The sequence below is a fragment of the Ovis canadensis genome, chromosome 12 (genome assembly GCF_042477335.2).
Source record: "Ovis canadensis isolate MfBH-ARS-UI-01 breed Bighorn chromosome 12, ARS-UI_OviCan_v2, whole genome shotgun sequence".
In the NCBI taxonomy this organism is placed as follows: domain Eukaryota; kingdom Metazoa; phylum Chordata; class Mammalia; order Artiodactyla; family Bovidae; genus Ovis; species Ovis canadensis.
The window spans coordinates 88,480,599-88,504,898 of record NC_091256.1 but is presented as its reverse complement, the minus strand read 5'-3'; the positions used below and the strand labels follow the sequence as shown (position 1 = coordinate 88,504,898).

Below are 24,300 nucleotides of genomic sequence, written 5' to 3'. Positions count from 1 at the left end.
ATATCCAAGAAAAGATACTAGTTGGATTTTATTGTGGTTGCTGTTACCAACTCATGGTAAAAAAAGTAGTCTAAATATTTGAGAAATTCAAAGTAAATTCATTTCAGTGAAAGACAAGTACAAACTTAACGATGAAAAATATGCCTGCGCAATATTATATACCTCCTAGCAATGTCTTATTCCATAAAAATAGGTATGTTAGGCTTCCTATGTAAATACTTAGCACAAATCGATTCTAATGACTCTACTTTTGTCCTAAGGATTGAATACACATTACATTTATTTAAAGGTGTTTATTGAAGCTCAATTGTAGCAAACACATAGTTTTGGGTCAAAAGTATCAAGCAATGAATTTCACGTATTATACATGTGAGAATAATCCGTGCTTCAAAATTATAAACAGCATATGAAGATAACAGGATAGGCTTTCTTGAAATTTTAAATTAGATTAAATAAGCCTGAAATATTGGACTAAATGCTAACATATGGAATATAAGATTTCCAAATGTTAATTTACTTAACTTTCCTGTAGTACACACATTCTATTTTTATGTCTATTCTGGAAGTAAAATAGGAAATCATAAGATGTATTTCAGCAGGACAAGGAGGCCATCTTGAGGTCGTTCTAGAAATGTACATGTCCTACTTACTGGCAGCACACACACAATTTATGATTTTAAAAAAATAGAACCTTTGAGAGAAGTTAATATTTCTAGTATAAAATACCGTCATTTTTCTTCAAAACCAAAATGGCAAAGATTTTCAGAGCACTTAGATTTACTCAAAAGCATCCTCCAATTCAACCCCTGTGTCTGTCTGTTTCTGCCTCTTTCTCTTTCACATACACACACACACACACACACACAAAGACTACAAACAAGCTGCTTCTTGCTGGATGATAGAGATGGATAAAACTTAAAATAAGCACAAGACTGTACAAAAATGCTTCAGCAAAACTGTCTTAAATATTTTTCTACAGTTGTAAAACAAAAGCCTCCCACAAACCCCAGTCCATGCCCTTCATGAATCCACTGTGTATCTATTTTGCCTCTCTGGTTCTAGAAAAATAGAAACAACCTTGAATCCGGGGATGGGAGCTGCCCCGCGTCTTCTTTCCTATACACTCTGAGTTAAAACGGGACTTGCTGGGCCGTTGGCGGCATGCTCCGGCTCCTCAGCACCCTCCGTAGGTTTGGTGCCTCCAGCCTCTTTGTCTCCTTCGGGAGTCTTCTCCAGGGCCTCCGGGGGGCTTGTGCAGTTAGCATCCGACTTAGCTTTGTCCACCTCGTTATCAATTTCAACCTTATCTTCTGGATGCTTGCTGTTCTTTACTTGTCCATTCTGGGCGGGATAGGTGCTAGCAATGACGTCATACAGGAATTGGTATTGCTCCTAGCAAAGGGAAGAAGCCAGGGATTACGCAAAAGAGGTTATGTCCTTTTTTCTTTTTTTCTGTTAACATCAGATGAAAATGAACAAGACTTAATCATTTACGTGTGGAAAACTCTGGGTAACAGAAAACTATTCCTGTCTGTTTTCATAAAAAAGATTGTTTTAAATGACTCACTCTCCTTAGGGTTCTGAAGGACTGACTGCAAGGCAGTCTTCAGGACTGACCTTGTAGCCACACCAAATCGGTGATTGGTCCCCTCTCAGGCCATAAGGGGGCATCTCGTTCCTAAGCTTTTGCAAAGGACCCCATCTTGAATGCCCATTCTCTTGATTCATGCCTACATATCACTTGGCATCCAATCCAGAGTCTGCAGAAAGCCAGTCTGAGCCCCTCGGCTTAAATTCAGTGCCCTCATTCACGTTCTAGTGATCTCTCCATCATTTCACTCATGTGTTCAGTCACTCAATCGTGTCCAACTCTTTGCGACCCCACAGACAGTAGCCCGCCAAGCTCGTCGGTCTGCAGAATTTTATAAGCAGGAATGGAGAAGAAATGGGTAGCCATGTCCTTCTCCAGGGGATCTTCCTGACCCAGGGATCAAACCCAGGTCTCTTGCAACTCCTGCACTGGCAGGCGGACTCTACCACCGCACCACCTAATAATTTCTCTGTCATTTCATGTATGGCATTGCTTAGTATAGGTCTGCCTTTTCCTCACACTAAACAGTGAGTCTCTTAATGGCAAAAGCACATAGCAGGCACTCGGTATACTTTTAACATCAATGCATGCAAGGTCAAGGTCATGCACAAGTAAGGGCCGCCCGTGCTTGGGTGAGTGGTTAAGTCTGCATTGTGACGAGTGCCTGGCTCCCAGACCATCACCTGTGGTCACTACACTTAGGACACAACTCGGGTTGATAAGCACAATGCTCATTCAACAGCCTCTCTGTACCCATGAAACAGAGCAGGAGCCTGTGGTCCTCATCCCCCGGACCCCAGTCCTCTGCTTGCCCTTGGTCGGTGGGAAAACCTTAGGCAAAGGAGAAGTTTAATCAGAGAAGCGAGAAACAAAGGAGAACAGGCAAAGCAGACTAAATGACAATGGTTCCGTCATTAAGCACAGTCAAGGCCCTTCAGTTCCTCTTCACGGGCTGCAGATGGTATTCCGAGCCATGTCCTGTGAGCTGTCTTACAGACAGTGAAACCCCCGCCAGGTGGAGAAGTTAACTACAGGGTAACCGGACTGTAGCCATAACAAAAGCTGCCACAATTCTGAGAATTGGCCTCAGAGAAACGGGAAGAAACCTGCCATGGAACTGAAGACTACCGGCACTTAAAACAATCAAGACGATGCTGGTCAGACCACCGATGACCAGTCTGAAGATGACTGTGAGAGCTGACTGTGCTGTGTTTGCATGTAGTCCCCACCCTTAGTCTATGAAAGCTGTTGCCCGCTGATTGTCAGTGGAGGGGGGGAGCTGGCTTTGGACAGGCGTCCACCTCCCCGCTGCTCCAGGTGCCAGCCTCCAAGATAAAGCACACTTTCCTTCCTGCCAGCCCAGCCTCTTTACTGCATCTGAGTGGCGAGCAGTCAGACCCCACTTTCGGTGGCATCCACACCTCTTAGGAACCTGACTTTGCAGGCCCTTTGGGCAAAAGGCGAGTCTATCCCACCCCTACACCTGAGCTGGCCTTGTGACCTGTTCAGGTAATAAAATGCAGAGGAACACACATGCCAGTCCCAAGCATGGGCCCTCAGGGGTCTCACTCTGCAGGAATTCTGCTGCCTTTATGGGAACACGTCTGGACCAGAACAGACATGCAATCCACACACCCCTGTTGCCACAGCTAAATGCCAGCCAACTGCCAGCCCAGGGGCACTCAAGGTCCCTCTGGACAAGCCAACTCTCAGTGGACACACCAGCGACAGCAGACACATGAGGGAGCCTGGTCCGGGCTGGCTGAGCCTGGTGTGAGCAGCAGGACTATTCAACTGACCAAACAGATGATTGAACTATAATAAATGTCACCTTTCTTCAGTCCCTAAACGCCGGGGCGGTTTGAGGTACAGCAACACAAACTGATTCAAGATTGGCAATGGAGGGGTGGGGGGGATTCATGAGCTTGTAAATAAAGTGTTCTTCATGAACCACCACCACGCATTGCTGGCAAACTCCCGTTAGGTCTCTTATTTATACTGATAACAATCCAATGTAAATCCAATGAACCATCATGTAAAATGCAATTTTAAAAGAGAAGACTAGAAAAGTAAATAGAAGAGAAGGAACAGAAAGGAGAGGATGCGGGGGGGGGGGGGGGGGGTGTGAGAGGAGAGAGAGGAAGCAAACAGGGAAAACACGCTAAAAGCGTGCGGCACACTTACGAAGGTGGGGACCATTCCTGGCCGAGCTCTGCGGAGCGACTTCACAGCTTGAAACACGTCTATCACCTCTTCTGTGTCAGCGCTTTCCAAGAGGTTGAACAACGCGCAAAATACTCCTGTTTGCTGAGATCCATCTCTATAAAAGAAAGAAAAGATTTTTTTAAATGCTACAGTTTATGAAGAAAGTGATATTGGGATAAAAATCAGAGATAAGAATACACTCTTTGCTTCAGGTTTACTGTGATTATTTTATTCCCGTCTCTTTAAGAGCAGAACGTTCCTGCTAAATGCGTGGTTTATGCAAACTTTCTCAACCTGGGAATACAATAGTCCTTTAGTTTAAAAACCTACACTTTAAAAATATACTTTCTCCTGTTTAGTACTTTACTAATTACCATGCACTTTAATTTATACATGAAGTTGTTAAGACACATATCATAAAGCCAGTTTGATAGATGAAAATACTGGAATTTAGGGAAGATAAAGGCATGGCTAGAAAGTGATGAATCCAAAAAACTGGACCTGATGTATGGTAAATTACTAAACCACGTACCTTCTCTCCTCTCTGCTGCCTCTCTAGTGCTTTTTTTTTTTTTTTCTCACAAACGTTAACAATTCTGCACCAACAGGAAAAGGATACCTAGTGAAATTACTCATTAAGGAGAGGGCAGTCAAATCACTTATTAAACTGTGAGAGGCATGTTACATTATAATAAAAATTCAATTTAAAGAATATGATTGGAAGATTTTTGATGTAAATAACCAAGGAATGTACAGTAGGTACTCATCTGTCCCCTAAGAAACACGTACAGTTTTAAATACTAAACTTTCTTTCTTTAGTTTTCTTTCCATGTAAATTTTACCTTTGAAAACTCAAATAAATGCCCCAAAGTAGTACTTGTTTAAGGGCTTGGTTGTAGTATATGCAATTCTAATAATAATAATGAGGTTTTCTCAAAAAGCCTCATTTCTTTTAAGCACTTCGCTAGATTTACGTTTCTGATCTTACTTTACTATTTTAATTTCTAATTTAGTGTAACATTTTATGTAAATAGTTTACAGCTTGCATCCTTCTTTCAAACCTCTTATTTAAGGTGGACACCTATCACAGATGAAACGTAAGGGTCTGCATAACATAAATTCAATAAAATCAAGTATTATTATGTATTTTATTAAAATCTTTGCCTTTGGGGCTCTATTTAGGGAGTCAAGTAATGGGTTTCAAATCAAAGCTGCTAAGTATGAGATTTCAGCTAATAAATAAGATATGTCTATTGGAGGCAAAACATTCAGTCTTCTGGATTCCACTGACAACTAGCAGAGTGGCTCAACGCACTTGTGAAGGTAGAAATAAGATGTAACATCTGTCCATCCATCTGTCCACGCATGCTTCCATTCACTCTTTCATTCAGGACAGGTGACATTCTGGGTTCAGCATTAGCACTGAGTCAGGGATTAAATACCCCTGATACTAAGGGAGTCATAACCTAATATTCCCGCACTAAAATATAGTTATTTCTACTGCATTTCCACAATAGTTGCGCTGCTGGAACACGTGGGAGAGACGTGTTCCACTGCAGTCATGCATTTTTAACTATTAGGAGAAATCGCCTTTAACAAGAGGTGTGAGCCAAGAGGTCAAGCAGGACGGTGGGTTTTAGAACATATCCCGTGAAACCCCCACCAACCTGCAGTGGATGAGAAGAGGCACATTCCTGTGATATTTATTCCCTTCGGGAGAATTCTTCTTGGGAAGTTTTTGTTTGAGATTCTGGATCATCAAGACCAATTCTTTGGGTTCTGCAGGCAGCTCTTCCCCATTCCAGTTATTAAATTGGTACTGGTACACCATTCGAGGATCTTTCCTCTAAAACCAGGGGAAGGAACATGAATTCAAGGGAGAAACTCCGCCCATTCGATAAGTTGATTGTTACTTTTCCCTCCCTGTTACTTTCATTTAAATCATTAAAAAAAAGTTTATCCTGAAAGCATTATATAGAGAGTTGCTTTGCTCTCACAGAGCAATGAATCTTAATTTTTCGACCAGATCAATTATACCAAAGACACATACTCCTGAAATTGAGTGTGTACCTTGGAATGTCTCAGTTCAAATGCACGGACGGTATACGCTGAAGATTTGTTGGTGTCCTTCATGTGGACTTCCACATCTCCGTAGGTTTGCTTTCCCTCCTCCCAGTACTGAGCACAGGCTTCCTAGATGAGAGAGAACGTGGTTCAGCATCAGCTGCCCAAGCGCTCTGTTCGCTTGTCAACGCGCTCAGAGCCACTGCGCTCATCTCGGCTTTGCCTCTGTCCTCTTTCGCGCTCTTCTTCACTCTGCTCTGTTAAATGTGAAATGACTAACTGTGCTGTCAAACTGAGTCCTCTTCATAAAAATCTAAAACCTATTGGAAGTATTCTGGACATCCATCCAACAGATACATGGTGTTACCTTGTGCAAGGACCCCAGGGAGAGCCAAGGTGCCCAGCACACCATGGGCATGGCTCTGCCACCCCAGGCTAGATCTCAGCTTTGCTTTTCCCACCTTTCCATGCCTCACCACCACCTTTTCAAAAAGGATGGACGGGGCTGATGTTGTCATGACCCCTCCAAGAACTTAGGTCTCCTTGTCCCTCCAGGGGTCTGGCGGGAAAGAGACTGCACCTTTAGAAGCTTCGTCTCTATCTTGTCTGTGTCAGCTGACTATCTGAGGAAAGGGTCAGATTGACAAACACGTGGATCACAGAAGTACTTGCTCCTTCCTCAAATGATTTCCGCTAACTACAGACCCACAGTTGCTGACCACGACAGGCATTCCTGTCTGAAGTCCTGTTCCATTCCCTGCCTTTCCCAATTTACATGAAGGAAAAGATTACTAGAATCCCATCCCTTAAAAAAAAAAAAAGGAAAAAAAAAACATAAAATAGCTAGTGGGGAGCTGCTGTATAACACAGGGAGCTCAGCTGGGTGCTCTGTGATGACGGACAGGGTGGACAGCGGGTGGGCATGGAGGCTCAAGAAGAGGATATATGTATCCTCACAGCTGATTCACGCCGCAGAGCGGAAACGAAGGCAACATTGTAAAGCAATTCTCCTCCAGTTAAAGTTGTTTGAAAAGAAACAAATGGAAAATGAAAAACAGAAAAACATAAAGAAAAAAACTATTTTCTATGCACGCAGGTAGGGGAGAAAGGAAAGCAGAGAGAAAAAAAGAACACATATAGTGTAACTGCATACTGGTGAGAACATTCATTACATAAGCTTTACCATATGTCAGATAAAGTGTTAGGTGGTAAAAACTAAGATGTACTGCCAGGAAAATCTTGATAACTTGTGATATTAAGAAAAGGCTCAAATATATGTAACAGGCATTAGGCAGAAGATCAAATTAGGTCTGAGGTTCACCTCCAACCATAGAATCTTGTGACAGTAACTCTTACATGGATATAAAGAAGACGGGATTTAGATATGGTTTTCAGGAGTTTTGTCTTTCTAGAAGAAGAGGATCAAAATGGAAAAAGAGGGTACATCTAGATGCATGGGATGTCAGAAAATTAAAGCTCACTGAGGAGAGCACAGATGCTGGGTTAAGATTCCGTCAGTAACTCTACTTGTCCAGGGCGGAAAGTGTGGAAAACATAAAAGCGTGAGGATATGGCAAGATACATTGGGCCTGATTACTGATGGTCTTAAATGTCAGATCAAAGAGGTGGGTTTCTATCCTGCAAAAAAAAAAAAAAGAATAAAGATGTGGCTGTTGTGTGTGTGTGTGGTAAAAGTTACATAATATAAAACATAGTATCCTAACCATATCTAACTGCACAGTTCAACTTGTTGGGCAGCTCTCACCATCATCCATCTCCCCAACTTTTCACTTTTCTAAACTGAAACTCTGTCCCCATTGGACACTAAGTCTCCATCTTCTCTCCACCTCCTGCACGCACCCCAGCCCCTGGCGCCTACCAATAGCTTTCTGACTCTACGAATGTGACTATTCGAGGTGCCTCGTCCAAGCAGCATCAAGCTGTGTCTGTTCCTATTGCATCCTCCCCTGGTGACTCAGACAGTAAAGAATCCGCCTGCAGTGCAGGAGACCCGGGTTTGATCCCTGGGTTGGGAAGATCCCCTGGAGAAGGGAGTGGCCACCCACTGCAGTAGTCCTGCCTGGGAAATCCATGGACAGGAGACTGGCGGGCCAGTGTCCATGGGGTTGCAGAGAGTCGGACACTCTCACCGCATACTGGAATGCGTTTTTAAGTTTCACTCAGTGCATGTCCTACAAACAAGTTGCACCTTCTTTTTTTCCCCTGTGCTATACAGTAGGTTCTCAGCAGCCCCCTGCTCACGCGGTCTGCTGCATTTAGCAGAGGGAGGCTCAGGGTTGCTGTGCGTTATTAGACAATCGATCTATGAACAGTGGGCAGAGCTGGCGGGGGCCGGGGGAGGCAAACAGGAGGCACGGTCAGAACCCAGGTGGAAACTCCAGAGGCCAGCGCTCGGATGGGAAATGGGGAGAAGGAGCAAACGGAACCGTGTGACAGGGGGATCCACGGGACTGGGATACAGAGATCCATCCAGTAAGTGATCCAGGAAAGAAGGATCAGATTTTATGACAGAAAGACCCGAAAGAAGAGATTCTCAAACGCACAAACCTGGTCTCCACTCTTCAGTTCTGTCAGCATGACGATCACCTTGACTTTCCTTTGGAAGACCATCTGCCAGAAGTCACCAACGGTCTCTTTCAGCGGTCCCTGAGCCGCAATCATCACTTCAGGTTTCCAGTAACTCTTTCAACAAAGAAAAAATTGAGACCCGGTTAGTGCTGCTGTGGAGGGAATAGTGGATTCTTAAGACAACCATGTGGAAAGAGAGTCACCTAATTCGATGTCAGTGCTATTACATAAAAGTATTAAGACTCTTAGGTCCCATCCTGTGATGAGCCATAACAGAAAAGAGCACCATAACGAGAGCATGTGTATGTACATGTATGTATGTATGATTGAGTCACTTTGCAGTACAGCAGAAATTAACACAATATTGTACAGCAACTACACTTCAGTTTTTTAAAACAGTGACAAAAAGAACGCAATGTCTCTATAAAAGATAATAGTTAATGATAATACTTGGCTACAAATGTAAAATCAAGTTTAGAAGATATTATTTTAGAAAACTAACAAATTTTTCCCTCCAAAAATACCATTTTTTCCTTTAAAAAGCTTAATGTGATGATTAAAAAAAAAAGCATAAGCATTTCAGAATTGTCTTCATCATGCCTCTAATTTATGTTTATATATTCTTCTGCTAGGGACCCCTGGTAGCTCAGCTGGTAAAGAATCTGCCGGCCTGCAGTGCAGGAGACTCCAATTCGATTCCTGGGCTGGGAAGATTCCCTGGAGAAGGGATAGGTTACCCACTTCAGGATTCTTGGGCTTCTTGGTAGCTCAGAATTAACCTACAATGTAGGAAACCTAGGTACAATCCCTGGGTGAGGGAAGATCCCCTGGAGGAGGGCTTGGCAACCCACTCCAGTGTTCTTGCCTGGGGAATTCCCATGGACAGAGGAACCTGGCAGGCTACAGTCCATGGGGTTGCAAAGAGACAGACACAACTGAGCAACTTAGCTCAGACAGCATTTTTCTGCTATCTTATAACTAATATTCTATGAATATGTAATTTAAGAAAATTGGGAAAAGAAATAAACTCAGCTTAGTGAATATGCAAAAAGTATGTACTGAATTACCTAAGTCCCTTCTTGAATTCTCAGTATACTAAAAAAACCGTATGTGACACAGATTCACTTAAATATTCAGAAAATCTGAATGAAAAGGTTTAACTATACATACAAGCAACCTTGGATCTGCTTGCAATATGGGGATCTGAGTATACATAAACATTTTCAAATATTTGTTTCTGCTGAATTTCATTATTTTTCAAATTACATTATAGTCATATTTGCCATAAATTGTAACTAACAGTATTGTTTTGTATCAACTCATTAGGTTTTAATGTCTAAGTATTGCAATAAGTTAAGATATAGTATTAAAAATGGAAACTTTCACATCAATGAGTACATAGATATGGTCAAGCTAAAGAGAAGGCAATGGCATCCCACTCCAGGACTCTTGCTTGGCAAATCCCATGGACGGAGGAGCCTGGGAGGCTGCAGTCCATGGGGTCGCTAAGAGCGACTGAGCGACTTCACTTTCACTTTTCACTGTCATGCACTGGAGAAGGAAATGGCAACCCACTCTAGTCTTCTTGCCTGGAGAATCGCAAGGACGGGGGACCTGGTGGGCTGCCGTCTCTGGGGTCGCACAGAGTCAGACACGACTGAAGTGACTTAGCAGCATCCTTCTTTTATAAAATCACTTAGTGCATGGCGGAAAGAACATATGCATCTCTTTAGAGGTGGACCTCGGGTTTGGGAATGTGAGGACGTACCATGATGAAGGAGGCATTGATGTATCTGTTTATCTCCTCCAGGTCGCTGTCGTTTTCGTCATCGGAGGACTCGTCGGAGTCTTGCTCACTCTCCTTGCTCGTCTCCAGCTCATGCCTCAGCGCCACTCTGTTAAAGTCATCTGTGCAAAGTAAACATGAAATTTAAATTCGATTTAAAAAACAAATAAATCTCTGCTTGACTGTCACGTGGAAACTAGAAAGTCATTTAGAAGTGACAGACAGCATTGTGTATACTTATCGATCTACATGGAACGAGATCCTGCTCCATTCTCATTGATTAACAAATTATTTTTTTTAACTCTAATTGAAAGGCGATCGATCCCAAGAAAGTCCCAGGAAAAAAACACAGGACGTAACTCTATGTCGTAACGTTTCGTATGATTATTCAATATTTAATACATATACTTTAGTTTTCCATGAAATAGCATAAATCTGATAGATGAAAGTTTTAAAAATACATCTGTACGTTAATAAAATACATACCTTAGGTAAAACCTAGTTTTTCAATTATATCTTATTAACAGTCAATTAACAACCTTAATTAAATGAGTATCTCAAATAAATAATTATTTTATCGAGGAAAGTATTTAGTCCGTAATTTCTCGCTGTTACTCAATTTCTTAAATTTAGAATAACCCGATCAAAGGATCTGATTAGTTGTATCACCATCAATTCCATATTTTAAACTGTATTCATAAGGTCCATTTCAGAAATTAACTAGGTCAACCCTGCATTGATCCAATTTACAAGGTTGTCTATCTTGGGTTCTATTTTCTCCACGTTAGTTTTAGTGTATGAATATTTATTTAGCAACTGAATGAAATTATAGCTGTACAGGCACGGTCCTCTCAGTATACTCAAATAGCAAAAGATGCATGTTTTGTTCTGTTAAACGTGATGATCAAGAGTTCATAGCATATTTCCTGCCTACTTTTAACTGCCCTGAGGTAAGGATGGGATAAATAGAAAACATAAAGGGAACAAAAGGATGTAATTTTCTACTTGGCAATTACCCTGGAGTAAATAACTGCAATAAACTAAAGATGAGAGAAAACCTGTAAAGAAAACTTGGCCTTTCCCCGGCTTAAAAGGTTACGTCTTTCTGAAAACTCATTTCTGAACTAATTGATAAAAAGAAAACAGTCAATACCGTCTGTCTTCCAAAGTCCATTGTGAATGTCTGGGGTTCACTGTATTTGCTACAACTAAAATTTAAATAACCTATAACTATTCTCTGCTGTCAAGCAAATGTTGAAAAGTTGCTTCCCAAAGGTTTGTGTGTATGTCTCACATTAAACAAATTCAAAGAACTTCACTATGATACAAAAGATAAAAATAAACTGCATACATGGAATGACATTAGAATTCCTGTTTTTACTCTTATTTTCTTCTTGGTTCCCAATATGCTGTGTCCTCCAGCCCCTATAAGAAGGAAGTCTCTGAAAGAAAGAAATAGAAAGGAAACACCTTTTAAAATGTAATGACTGGTTTAGTTTATTACTGCAGCATAAGACATTCCCTAAAGAAAAGAATTTCATTAAGTTTTGTGAAATCTGCGTACATTCCCTAAGGTCCCAATTGTTAAGTTTATCCCTGATCTTTTTTTTTTTTTTTTTTAGCTATTCAGGTCTTAAGTACTTTGACATGGTGAATTTGAACATATACAATTACATAACAGAATATGTTTCCCAGTGAAGAGGTGCTAGATAGTAAAAAAGTATGGTTTGATCTTTTATAAGTTAAAAGCACTGTACAGATATTGACCATTCTCCATATGGCAAAAACAATGTTAAATTATTTTAAATGACCCAAAGTCAAATCTCCTCCAGGATAAAGCGTGCACAGATGACTCGGCTCATGCTTTGCATAATCAACACTTCATTTCTTTAAGCCCTCCAGACTCTTCCCCTCTCCCTCCTGGTAGCTAATCAGTTGGCAAAAGCTGTCATATCTCCGGGTGAAGCTCTCAAATCCTTCTGCGTTTCTCTCCTCCTGCTTAGGACAATCGCTTTCATTTATCACTTGAAAACATCAACAGTCTCTTTGCCGGCCTCTTTACCTTCAATCTCACTTGCTCTAATCCTTCTAGAACACAACAGGGCACGTTCCTCTCAGGTTTCTGGCAGCTTCCCGTCCTTGTCAGGAAGGACCCAACATCTATCTGCATAGCTCAGGAAGCCTCTCGGGAGGTGGCCCCGACCGTCTCTGCAGCCTCACCTCCTGCAGGGCCCTCGGCACCGCAGCCAAACCAACTCCTCCACCTTCGGATGGGGCCAAGCTGTCTTTGAATTCTCGGGAGACTCACAGGCATGTTTTCTGCCTGGACTACCCATGACCCTTTCTGTCTGGACTACCCATGTCCCTTTCTGTCACTCTGCTAACTCCTACTTGCCCTTTAGATATCTGTGCAAAGGTCAGTTTCTACCGGAAGATCTCCCTGCCTGCAGCCTTTTCTTCCTAATAAATAACTTAAACAAATATCTTTCAAGTGGATAAATAGCCTAAACTGAGGGAGCTCAACATGTACAGTTGAGTACCATTATACACACAGTTACACACACTCAGTTTTACAGTTTTACACACTCAGTGGGAAAGACCCTGATGATGGGAAAGATTGAGGGCAGGAGATGAGTACCATTATACACACAGTTACACACACTCAGTTTACACACTCAGTGGAAAAGATGCTAATGCTGGGAAAGATTGAAGGCAGGAGGGGAAGGGGACGACAGAGGATGAGATGATTGGATGGCGTCATCGACTCAATGGACATGAGTTTGGGCAAGCTCTGAGAGGTGGTAAAGGTCAGAGAAGCCTGGTGTGCTACAGTCCATGGAGGTACAAAGAGCTGGACGTGACTGAGAGACTGACCACCACCAACAATACAGATAGGTGTATGTACATACATGTCTGCGTGTATATATATTATGAACACATTTAGAAAAACTATGGTGTCTTCTTTCAAAGTCAATACAGCACTTTGTTCCAAACCACACTCATGTCTTCACCTCCTGTAATTTTCCTCCAATCTTCAGCCATCCACAGTCTCCACTCCACTTTTGTAGACAGGTTTCATTCCAAAAATTGCATCACTTTAAACGCTATGATTTCCACCATATCTGCTATGGAAAATTGCCTCCATTGTTCCCAGCCATTTATTCTAGCACCTCCAATTCAGTAATCTGCAATCCTATCAAAACCTTCAGCATATTGCTTTTATGACTTTCTCATTGTACCACATGTCTTTCTGCGGCTCATATGCTCTTTATTGACCACCCTAAATTATTCACTTGCAAGCACCCTCAGCTCCTTCACGTCCCAACTTTCAATTGGCCACTTTAAAATATGCTAGATGTGGCTAACTCAACTGCACACAGCCTCTAACCTCAATGTTACTGCAGGAAACAAACAAAAAACCAACTGGCTGACTCTCTTGGAAAATTCATGACCATAAATTTCAAAAGATCCAACAGTAATTTCTGGCCACCCTACCCCCTTCACCTGGGAGACTGCTTTCCTTCTTTGATAGAACTATTTTAAATCATTCTCTCTTTCTTGAGCATGAACTCTTCTTTGTGACTCACTTCTGCCCCACCCCCAAACTCTCAACCAATGATCTTACTTCATATGCTCTTAAGAAAGATGAGGCAGTTAGACAGGAACTGCCTCAATGTCCCATCACTAACCCACCAGCCAACCTCCATCTCCACTCTCATTTTCTGTCTCCCTTTCTGCTAAGCTGGAACAATTTCACTGTTTCTATCAGAGCTGTGGTTACTGCCTGTGCGGATCACACTCACTAGCCACTTCCACATACAGATCCCTTTGACTCTTGTGCTTAGAAGCACAGGCTCAATCATATTTGCTCAAAGAATCTACTCTTTCTTTTAGTGACTTTACATATGAATTTTTAGATTAAATGTATAAGTATTTCAAACAGTGTCTGTGTATATGGAGTACAGCAGAGTTAGTGAATTAAATGCAGTGGAAAGAGCAAGAATGAGAAAACACCCCTTACTGAAGACCAAGCTGGTAGTCCGCTGGTTTTTCCATCATAGTACAGTCTTCAGGTTGGATCATGTTACTTGGTGACTATCTCAAGTCCTACCCCAGTCCCATTCTGATCCAAAACATTAAATGACTCTGTATCTGATTAAAAGCACGTTCCTGGTCTTGTTGTGACAACCTCTGAATTCACCAGTTTGGTAGTTCACACAAAGATTCGATAAACTGAAAATTACAAGTGAAAAAGAAAAGTAACAAAACTTCTGTGGCAGCTGGACAACCTGGAGACAGCTACACCAACTCTCTGAAATCACAGTGAGCCACATCCTAGGTTGGTTTTCAGAGTAATTGCCTAATAAATAGGTTAGGACACACGTACTTATCCTTTAGTTTCTGTCTACCAGCTCCAGCCAGTTCCTGTTCCCCAGTCGTCATAAACTCCTGTAATTATTTCCTTTACAAACGGAAACCAGATGCAGCTGTTGAAGGTGAGATGCTACGCTGCCTTTGGTGGGCCAATTCTGTGGCTATATGCTATTATCTTGACACTTTATTTTATACCAGGTTAACGAGGAATGGTTAACATGTTGGCCACAGATTCTGATTTTTAGATTTAAACAAGTTTCCTACATAACAGTGTTGTGCTCTCAGGCATTTCTCTTAAACTCTCTGTGTCTTAGTTCCCTCATCGGTGCGCTGTTTTATGGCAAAGCCCAAATACAAGAGCCAGGCCACGTGCACAGGACAGCCTGGGAAACAGACAGAGGTTCCAGTGGCTGCTGTTACCTGGAACTCAGCCTCCAGCGGGGAAGGCTCACTGGGCGGGTCTCTTTTCTTCATATTAGACAGGTACGGGTGTAACTCAGACAGGCTCACTTCCGTCTCCCCAAACTGATTGTACTCCACCAAGGCCTGGTGAATCAAGACGTACTGTGCCTGTCATTTCAAGGAAGGACAGAGTTAATTTATCATTTACAGTCCTATGAATCACATTTAAATAAAGTACACCCCCCCACACATTTGGTTCATTGGGAGACAATAGTTGGAAGGGAACACTGGTATCTGCCACATTTAAATAATCTGGAAGTTGGCACTCATAGATCTCCAGGAAATGAGTAAATTCCATCTTGGATTATTTTGCCAGGAAAAAAAAAATAGCTTCACAAATAGATTAGGCATCTTATAACTTCTATTTTATTCCTAACAGTTAAAAAACACTATCTGTTACTTCCTCCCAGGACTAGTGTTGAGTTAGTAAGTTAAATTACTAATATATAAAACTGTAAAGTTCCACACTGTATCTGAGAGGGGAAAAAATTTGATGTTCCAAGGAACACATTTTTTAAAAGTTTCCTAGCATTTTTAAAAATAGAGATTATACGAAAAAATCTGCCTGATTTGTGGGAGACCCAGGTTCAATCCCTAGGTTGGGTAGATCTTGTGGAGAAGGGAATGGCTACCCACTCCAGTGTTCGTGGGGCTTCCCTGGTGGCTTAGACGGTAAAGAATCTGCCTGCAATGCAGGAGACCCAGGTTCAATCACTGAGTTAGGAAGATCCCCTGGAGAAAGGAATGGCAACCCACTCCAGTATTCTTGCCCAGAGATTCCCATGGAGAGCAGAGCCTGACCGGCTACAGTCCATGGGGTAACAAAGAGTTGGACACAACTGAGCAATTAACACATATACGAGAAAGCATAAAATACCAAACCCAGATTTAACTATCCTTAAACTTTTATCATATTTGAATTTACTGTTTTTAAACAAATGACATATTTCTGATAAAGTTCAAGATTCTTTAACGCCACCTCTAGTTTGACTGTTTCCTTCCATTCTATGTTATTTTTCCAAAGGAAATAGTTCCTTTTTTTCTAGTGGACGATCCATTTTAAGACTCCTACAATAACATATATGTATTTATAAATACCGTATTTCTGTGTCCTTTCTTAACAGTTGCATACATTGTACTGTATATGTTTCATCTGGGGGCTGTATTTGCTCCCTGCTCTCATCTGAGGGCCTGCCCACACTGAGAGCTACAGGCCAATTAACCCTGCCAACTGCAGCGGAACACGGTGTACAGAGCCCACCTCCCACATTCTGCTGGCCCATTCCCATACTGCTATGCATTTAAAGTTGTCCGTTCGTTGTTATCCTAGCAATGCTGAATTCAGTGAACATTCTTGAATGTGTGTCCAGCCGTGCAGGTTTGGAAATGCTTCTCTTGGGCACATACAATGTATGGAATCTCTGGGTCGAGTGCAGGCATTCTCAACAATAATAGTCATCGATTACAATTACTGACTACATGTATGTTCGAGGGATTTGTGTAAGCGCTTTACTTGGATGGCCTTTTGTGTCTTAACTCTGTAAGGTAAATACTCTTATTATCTCCATTTGGATGACTTCACTGAAGCACAAGAACTTTAAAAACTGGTTGAAGAGTGCACGTATTAAAAATAACTATCACTATTTTAAACTTCTAAATCTAGTTCCAAAAACCAGACTCTTAACCACTGTACTGTACTATTAGGTCTTCCTAGTTTTAATTTTATGAAATGCTGACAAATTGGGTTTTGGCATTTTTAATTGTTTCCCAGCCTAGGATGTGTAAATGGTATTTCATTATTTTTTAACATATACTTTATAGTCATCCTTATTCCACAAGTGCTCTCAGCCACCAATGCAAAATGCTTCTAACTGTGATCGGTGCTTGAGTTTTCAGGAAACAGAAAGAAGCTGTTTGAGATTGAGAACAACTTGGATTTCCTTTAAGGTTACTACTCCCACCATGAAAAAAGGTTTAAGCCAGAAGCTGAAAGTGAGGACGGTGCCTGGAACATACCTCCACCTGCACCATCAGGCACCTCTGGCGCCGGAGCTTGACGACGTAGCCGTAGACGTCCACCTTGTTCTCCGCCTCCAGGCCTTCCAGCATGGCGTCGATGCCGATGTAGGTGCCCGTGCGCCCAACGCCAGCGCTGGCCAAACAAAGGAGCAGCAGGGCAATGAGCAGAGAGGCCCAGGGGCGCCTCCCGCCTCCCTGCCCACCTGTTAGGCTGATCCAGAGCCCCTGTCAGACAGCAAACTCCCCTTGCCTGTCTATTTTGCATATGGTAATGTAAGTTTCCACGTTCCTCTTTCCTTACATCTCACCCTCTCCTCCCCCTCCCCATGTCCATAAATCTATTCTCTCTGTTTCTCCACTGTTGCCCTGTAAATAAATCTGTCAGTACCATTTTTCCAGATTCCATATATATGTGTTAGAATATGGTATTTGTGTTGAGGTTTGACAGAAAACAGCAAAATTCTGTAAAGCAATTATCCTTCAATAAAACAACAAATAAATTTAAAAATATAATAAAATAAAAGCCCAGAAGGATTAAGCAGGGGGAACACTAACTTTCTTCTCATAGACTCTCTGGAAGCAACAGTTGCCAAAGGGGAGACCGCGCCCGACAGCCCCATGGGCACAGGTGTGAACAGCCCTGCTGCTGTCGGGGGCCGTATCCACATACCTGCAGTGCACCACGATGGGGCCGCTGAAGAAGTTGCTGAAAGCGTTCACCCTCCTGCGCAGCTTGAGGAGCAGGTGAGGGTCTTCAGGGACCCCATGGTCCGGCCAACTGGTGAACTGAATGTGAGTCACGGCTCTTCCGTTTGCCTTTTCTTTTCTCTAGTCAGGAGATAATACTTCTTTTAGATGACATATATGTTTTAAACCATGGAAAGCAAGTAGGTGGAAGGGAGGGCCAGTACAAAACACTTCTCATGCAAGCTTTTGTTTTTTCATTCATGACTGCATTTTCCTCTCCAATGAATAACTAGGAATTGAGACATCATGCAGGGATGGCATGCACTAACCGGTAAACAATTACTTACCAGGAAGGTAAGTATTGTATGACAAGTGCAGCTGAAACTGCTAGGAGCTTTCACGCTGCCAAGCCAAAAACAAACCAAGTAAAAACACAAGAACACACACATAAAATCGGGGGCTGGTGGATGGGATTGAAAAGAAATAAAGTAAAAGCTCCTCTCACATGGTTTGGAATACTTCTTCTTGGGTAGGCAGACAAACAGGACTATCATCATAGGAAGAAAGTCTGATTAATTATTTGACTAATGCTGTATTTCTCATTAGAAATGTCAGTTCAGACAGTAGAGAGAGAACTGGGGAAAGTCAGCTCCAGATTACAGCTCATGTTCACCCCAATTTCAAGGCAAGCACTAGAAGACGCATAATTCATAATCTCTAAGCAAGTATGAAGAGGAACTACCAACTTGGTTGGTCATCATTTTCAGATCAGAAGTAACCAAGCTAATGAAGAAGAGTAATGTCAGACTAATCAAGGTAACCAGATTGGCATCAGCCTCTACACATCACCCTGACCTATGACTGGTCCTTCCTGGCTGCAGTGCATCATATATTCAGCCATGAACCACTGGCTTCACAGCCCTCCAAGGTCAGAGTTGTTAGTTGTTCAGTTCAGTTCAGTTCAATTCAGTTCAGTCGCTCAGTCATGTCCGACTCTTTGCGACCCCATGAATCACAGCACGCCAGGCCTCCCTGTCCATCACCAACTCCCAGAGTTCACTCAGACTCATGTCCATCGAGTCTGTGATGCCATCCAGCCATCTCATCCTCGGTCATCCCCTTCTCCTCCTGCCCCCAATCCCTCCCAGCATCAGGGTCTTTTCCAATGAGTCAACTCTTCACATGAGGTGGCCAAAGTACTGGAGTTTCAGCTATCACATCAGTCCTTCCAATGAACACCCAGGACTGGTCTCCTTTAGGATGGACTGGCTGGATCTCCTTGCAGTCCAAGGGACTCTCAAGAGTCTTCTCCAACATCACAGTTCAAAAGCATCAATTCTTCAGTGCTCAGCTTTCTTCACAGTCCAACTCTCACATCCATACATGACCACTGGAAAACCATAGCCTTGACTAGATGGACCTTTGTTGGCAAAGTAATATCTCTGCTTTTCAATATACTATCTAGGTTGGTCATAACTTTCCTTCCAAGGAGTAAGCGTCTTTTAATTTCCTGGCTGCAGTCACCATCTGCAGTGATTTTGGAGCCCCCAAAAATAAAGTCTGACACTGTTTCCACTGTTTCCCCATCTATTTCCCATGAAGTGATGGGACCGGATGCCATGATCTTCGTTTTCTGAATGTTGAGCTTTAAGCCAACTTTTTCACTCTCCTCCTTCACTTTCATCAAGAGGCTTTTTAGTTCCTCTTCACTTTCTGCCATAAGGGTGGTGTCATCTGCATATCTGAGGTTATTGATATTTCTCCCGGAAATCTTGATTCCAACTTGTGTTTCTTCCAGCCCAGCATTTATCATGATGTACTCTGCGTCTAAGTTAAATATGCGGGGTGACAATGTACAGCCTTGATGCACTCCTTTTCCTATTTGGAACCAGTCTGTTGTTCCATGTCCAGTTTTAACTCTTGCTTCCTGACCTGCATACAGGTTTCTTGGGAGGCAGGTCAGGTGTCTGGTATTCCCATCTCTTGAAGTATTTTCCACAGTTTATTGTGATCCACACAGTCAAAGGCTTTGGCATAGTCAATAAAGCAGAAATAGATGTTTTTCTGGAACTCTCTTGCTTTTTCCATGATCCAGCAGATGCTGGCAATTTGATCTCTGATTCGTCTGCTTTTCCTAAAACCAGCCTGAACATCTGGAAGTTCACGGTTCACATATTGCTGAAGCCTGGCTTGGAGAATTTTGAGTGTTACTTTACCAGTTATTAGTGATGCCGTAAGATTTTAGAAGGCCATAGGAGAAATAGGCAACTGGTATTTTTTTCCCCCTGTACAAAATGTATCTGGATCATATGGAAATACAATTTAGATTACTGAGGAAACTTCCAATAAGTGGAATTGAAAGAAACTATCAAACTGATCTATGTGTGTATGTGTGTGTGTTAGTCGCTCAGGCGTGTCTGACTCTGTGTGACCCCATGGTCAGCCTGCCAGGCTCCTCGGTCCATGGGATTCTCCAGGCAAGAATACTGGAGTGGGTTGCCATTCCCTTCTCCAGGGAATCTTCTCAACCCAGGGATCGAATCTCAGTATAAGGACCTCCCTTTTAAATACCTTTATTAAGATATTTTCACATTCCTTTAAAGAGTAAAGTTTTTATTACATTCACAGAGTTGTGAAGGCATTACCACTAATTATAGGGTATTTTCATGACTCTCCAAAAAACCCCATACAGATTAGCAGTCAGCTCTATTCTTGCCTCACCCACCTCAGTACCAAACAATCACTAACCAACCTTTTGTCTCTGTAAGTGTGACTATTCTAGACTTTCCATATGAGCAGAATCATATAATAATATATGGGAAGACCACCATTATAACAGGGCACACTGACAATTTTTTTTTCTGACCTGAACATTTTATTTCTCCTACAGAGTTAGAACTTTAGACTTCTTAGAGTAGTCTCTAGGCCATTGTATATTCTTTCCATAATGGTAATAAACCTACTGAGACTAAGGACCATTTTTATCACTCATTCAATAATTCGGTCATTCATTTAACACAATTAATGAGCTCTTTCTACTTCAAGGGTGACAACATTATAAATACCTGAATGCGATGCAGACAAATATCATCTGTGACCTACTTGACCTTGGTGGCTTATTGTTTTAACCAACTCTTCCCCCATGTAGTTCATTAAAGATAAAATGTCCAGGTATATTTCAATGTCTCGCATTGACTATTCCATAGTCACATTTTAGACTAACAGTTTGAAAATTAAAATTCTATCAAAACCAAACTCACGTTTCCAACAGTCAGCTTCTGAATGATGTAATCTGGGCATCTTTTGTGCTCATTGACCTCCACAATCACATCTCCATAAACTCGGCTGCCCTCGTCCATTGACGGCCAGTACTCTGCACACTTGTTCTATGTTTAAAAAACCATTAAGCATTTAAGTTTTTCTTTTAAGTGAATTTGTTCATTAAACACTCTTTGTAAAACAAAACAAGAAATGTGTTCTTTGAAGGTCTCAAAACATGTTTCTATTCCATTTCACTGGATGCTTGAAAAGTGTTCCATTTCCCGTGAAGGGCCCAGAAGGATTTCCTTCATTCTACCCAGCAGATGATCTTCGCAGGCTTAGCTGCATATTAAATGGGGACGTGCTTGGTGGTGAGCAAGAAATTATGTGGTTGCATGTGGTCAATTTCAGGCTGGGGCATGCAGAGGTTTTCAGGCTTCCTAAAGTCACGTTACATAAATTACCATCTATCTGCCTAAGGTCAGTGCGAAGGTCAGTGTGTTTCAAGTAGTCACAAGAACTTGTGAAGCCAGCTCACAGAAGTGTACTGAACTTAAAATAAGACTGTAACAAAATAGGAACCCCATAGGAGTCCAGCAATTAAGCAGAAACATTTACATTTTATCCTTATATACGGAGACTTGTACGCTCAGTTGTGAAGACATGCCCGACTTTTGTAACCCCATGGGCTGCAACCTGCCAGGCTCCTCTGTCCATGGAATTTTCCAGGCAAGAATACTGGAGTGGGTTGCCATTTCCTTCTCCAGGGACGTATATTTATATACGTACATGTTTTATCCTTCTATAGGGATGAAAATTTAAATCCGATGTTCAAAGAGAGAACTGTCTGTTTTGTCACCAAGCACACACAGATGTGACTTTTTGAAGTGCAGCCCTCTCTTTTCCTAACATCCAGCCTCCACGCTGTGAGTCCTAGACCCTCACCCTGAGAACCTTCTGGGTTCCTACCTTGTTGCCTTCTTCACATTTTGTGACCATGACAATGACCGTGGCCTTCTGCTCCCAGATCATCCTCCAGAAATCATCAACAGTCTCATCCCTGGGGCCTGGGGGTGCACAAAGGAAAACCGGTGAGAAACACCCTTCTTAAAGGGCTAACAAGCAATGTTTCAAAAAGAGTAGCAGACTACCAGAGAAATTACCTTGTGCTGCAATGTATTTCCTGGGTTCTTTGAAACCCTGTTCAAGACAGACAAAAAAAGAAATATCATTTACTGAACATTCAATTATTCATTTACATGCAAAAGTGTGAAGTAAGGAAGTTGCTTCAAATCAGTCATTTCTTGGATGTGTATTTTCCTGAGCAGTTTCAAATTATAAGGAGGAGTTTCTTAACTCATGATCAGTCATTTAACTGTGCCAAACATATTAACATTTACAAACAATATCCATAACTTCATGTGTCTTTGTGATATACCCTAAACAAAGCTGAAAAGTACATAGGTTTTAGCTCCATCTGGGATGGTGCAGCAATTTATAAGAGTAATCAGGCATTCCTACATTTTATATCCTGTCAAGCTTTAAATCCTCCTTACCAGCCATAGAGTAACTTTGGGGATTTTTACTCAATTTCTTTCAATAACTCATCCTGAGATTAACCTCAAACGTCTATCTTTTATCTAGTGCCGGGATATACCACTGATGGCCTAGTATTAGCCACATTGTGTATTATCTATAGAAGTGTAGCCATGGGCTTCAGAGTTGAGTAGCTGTGATAGAGGTGGTATATCCTGTAAAACCCCCAAAGCTGCTATCTGGCCCCTTACAGAGAAAGCCTGCCAATCTCTGCTTTCATAGAGTGACATTTTATGTATCTGCAATATATATTTTAGGTAAATTAAACATCATACAGAACAGTATGAATATCATGGTAACATTTTTGCATAAGTTGAGGTAACAAATATTGCTCTTTTCTGGTTTATGTATAAAGAAAACTCTCAGTGGATAAAGAGGAAACAGGATGTGGTGGTTTAGTCCCTAAGTCATGTCCCACTCTTGCGACCCCATAGGCTGTAGCCCGCCGGGCTCCTCGGTCCATGGGATTCTCCAGGCAAGAATACTGGAGTGGGTTGCCATTCCCTTCTCCAGGGGATCTTCCCAACCAGGGATAGAACCCAGGTCTCCTCTGCCGCAGTCAGATTCAAGAATAATCTATGATAAAAACTGAAGTTTAGTATGAACATATATACATTACTCTATATAAAATAGATAACCAATAAGGCCACGCTATACATTCTGTAATAGTTTTTCTGTATTTTCATACTGCTTATTTTTTTTAATTTTGTGCGATGCATTACTTCATTAGCAATGGTATAATAAATTACAATTTTAAAATATTTTGGATAAATTAACCATGTACAATATCCTCAGACATTTACTAACTGAACAAGGGCAAAGTAACAAATCAACCAGTGCCTTCCAATCTTCACCTCCACGGGGAGGTGCAAAGGCAGGGCTCTTATGAGAAACACACACACAGATAATCTGCGTAATGTACAACGCACGACAGGCACCAGAGCATTGTGATTCTTACCATTTTGTTGGGAGACAAAAGCCCTATAATAAATGATAGTAAATAATAAATAACTGTGATAGTAAATAATAAATAATTGTCCTTGCAAATATTAGTGATGTTGTTGTTTATACCAGTGACAGGGATGGGCTTCCTTCAAATGATTTCAAATAATATTTCTAAAAACTTGCCATGAGTGGACATATGTATATGTGTGACTGACTCACTTTACCCCTGCAACTAACACAGCATTGTTAATCAACTATAGTGCAATAAACTCTTCAAAACCATTAAAATTTGCCATGATAAAGTTGGAGCTGAATAGAATGTATAGACACAAGAAAAATGAGAATGGTCAGTGACAGAATGGTGAAGCTGTAAAACCTGGCCGTGATGCACTTTTTACTCACATCAATGTAGCTGGCATTTATATAGTTTGATCCTGCATCTCCATTTATGTCAGAGAGTTCAACACGGTTGTAGTCATCTGCTCAATGAAAAGAAATATTAAATAAGTGAAATAATGGATAATCAAGTAGCCTAAATGCATGGGAATCCAATTCTCAATGAACAACTTACAGGGAAGGATATCAACATAGCGATTTTTGTTCTGGTTAAAGGATTTTCGAGCATCCTTGATGGAAAACTTGCTGAATACCCGTGGAATGCTCTGAAAGACACAAAGATCCTTTGGGTCAGGGCAGCTTGTAGAAAAACCACTTCCCCTCA

At 41.7% G+C, this 24,300-nt stretch overlaps 1 protein-coding gene across 6 annotated transcripts in view; it reads right to left on the bottom strand.

Annotated features, from left to right (window-relative positions):
- Positions 1–278: 278 nt before the first annotated feature.
- PTPRC (protein tyrosine phosphatase receptor type C) overlaps positions 279–24,300 on the bottom strand; it is a 129,104-nt gene continuing 105,082 nt past the window's right edge. For all 6 annotated transcript variants that reach the window (XM_069544332.1, XM_069544329.1, XM_069544330.1 and 3 more), the window contains 15 exons: positions 24,151–24,241; positions 23,982–24,058; positions 22,202–22,238; positions 22,008–22,105; positions 21,038–21,163; positions 17,761–17,918; positions 17,088–17,223; positions 15,030–15,179; positions 11,587–11,677; positions 10,218–10,357; positions 8,429–8,563; positions 5,867–5,989; positions 5,464–5,642; positions 3,776–3,911; positions 279–1,392 (listed from right to left, as the gene is read on the bottom strand). In XM_069544332.1, the coding sequence (XP_069400433.1) occupies positions 1,117–1,392; positions 3,776–3,911; positions 5,464–5,642; positions 5,867–5,989; positions 8,429–8,563; positions 10,218–10,357; positions 11,587–11,677; positions 15,030–15,179; positions 17,088–17,223; positions 17,761–17,918; positions 21,038–21,163; positions 22,008–22,105; positions 22,202–22,238; positions 23,982–24,058; positions 24,151–24,241 (1,953 nt within the window). In that variant the 3' untranslated portion in view covers positions 279–1,116. The remainder of the gene's footprint in view (positions 1,393–3,775; positions 3,912–5,463; positions 5,643–5,866; positions 5,990–8,428; positions 8,564–10,217; positions 10,358–11,586; positions 11,678–15,029; positions 15,180–17,087; positions 17,224–17,760; positions 17,919–21,037; positions 21,164–22,007; positions 22,106–22,201; positions 22,239–23,981; positions 24,059–24,150; positions 24,242–24,300) is intronic.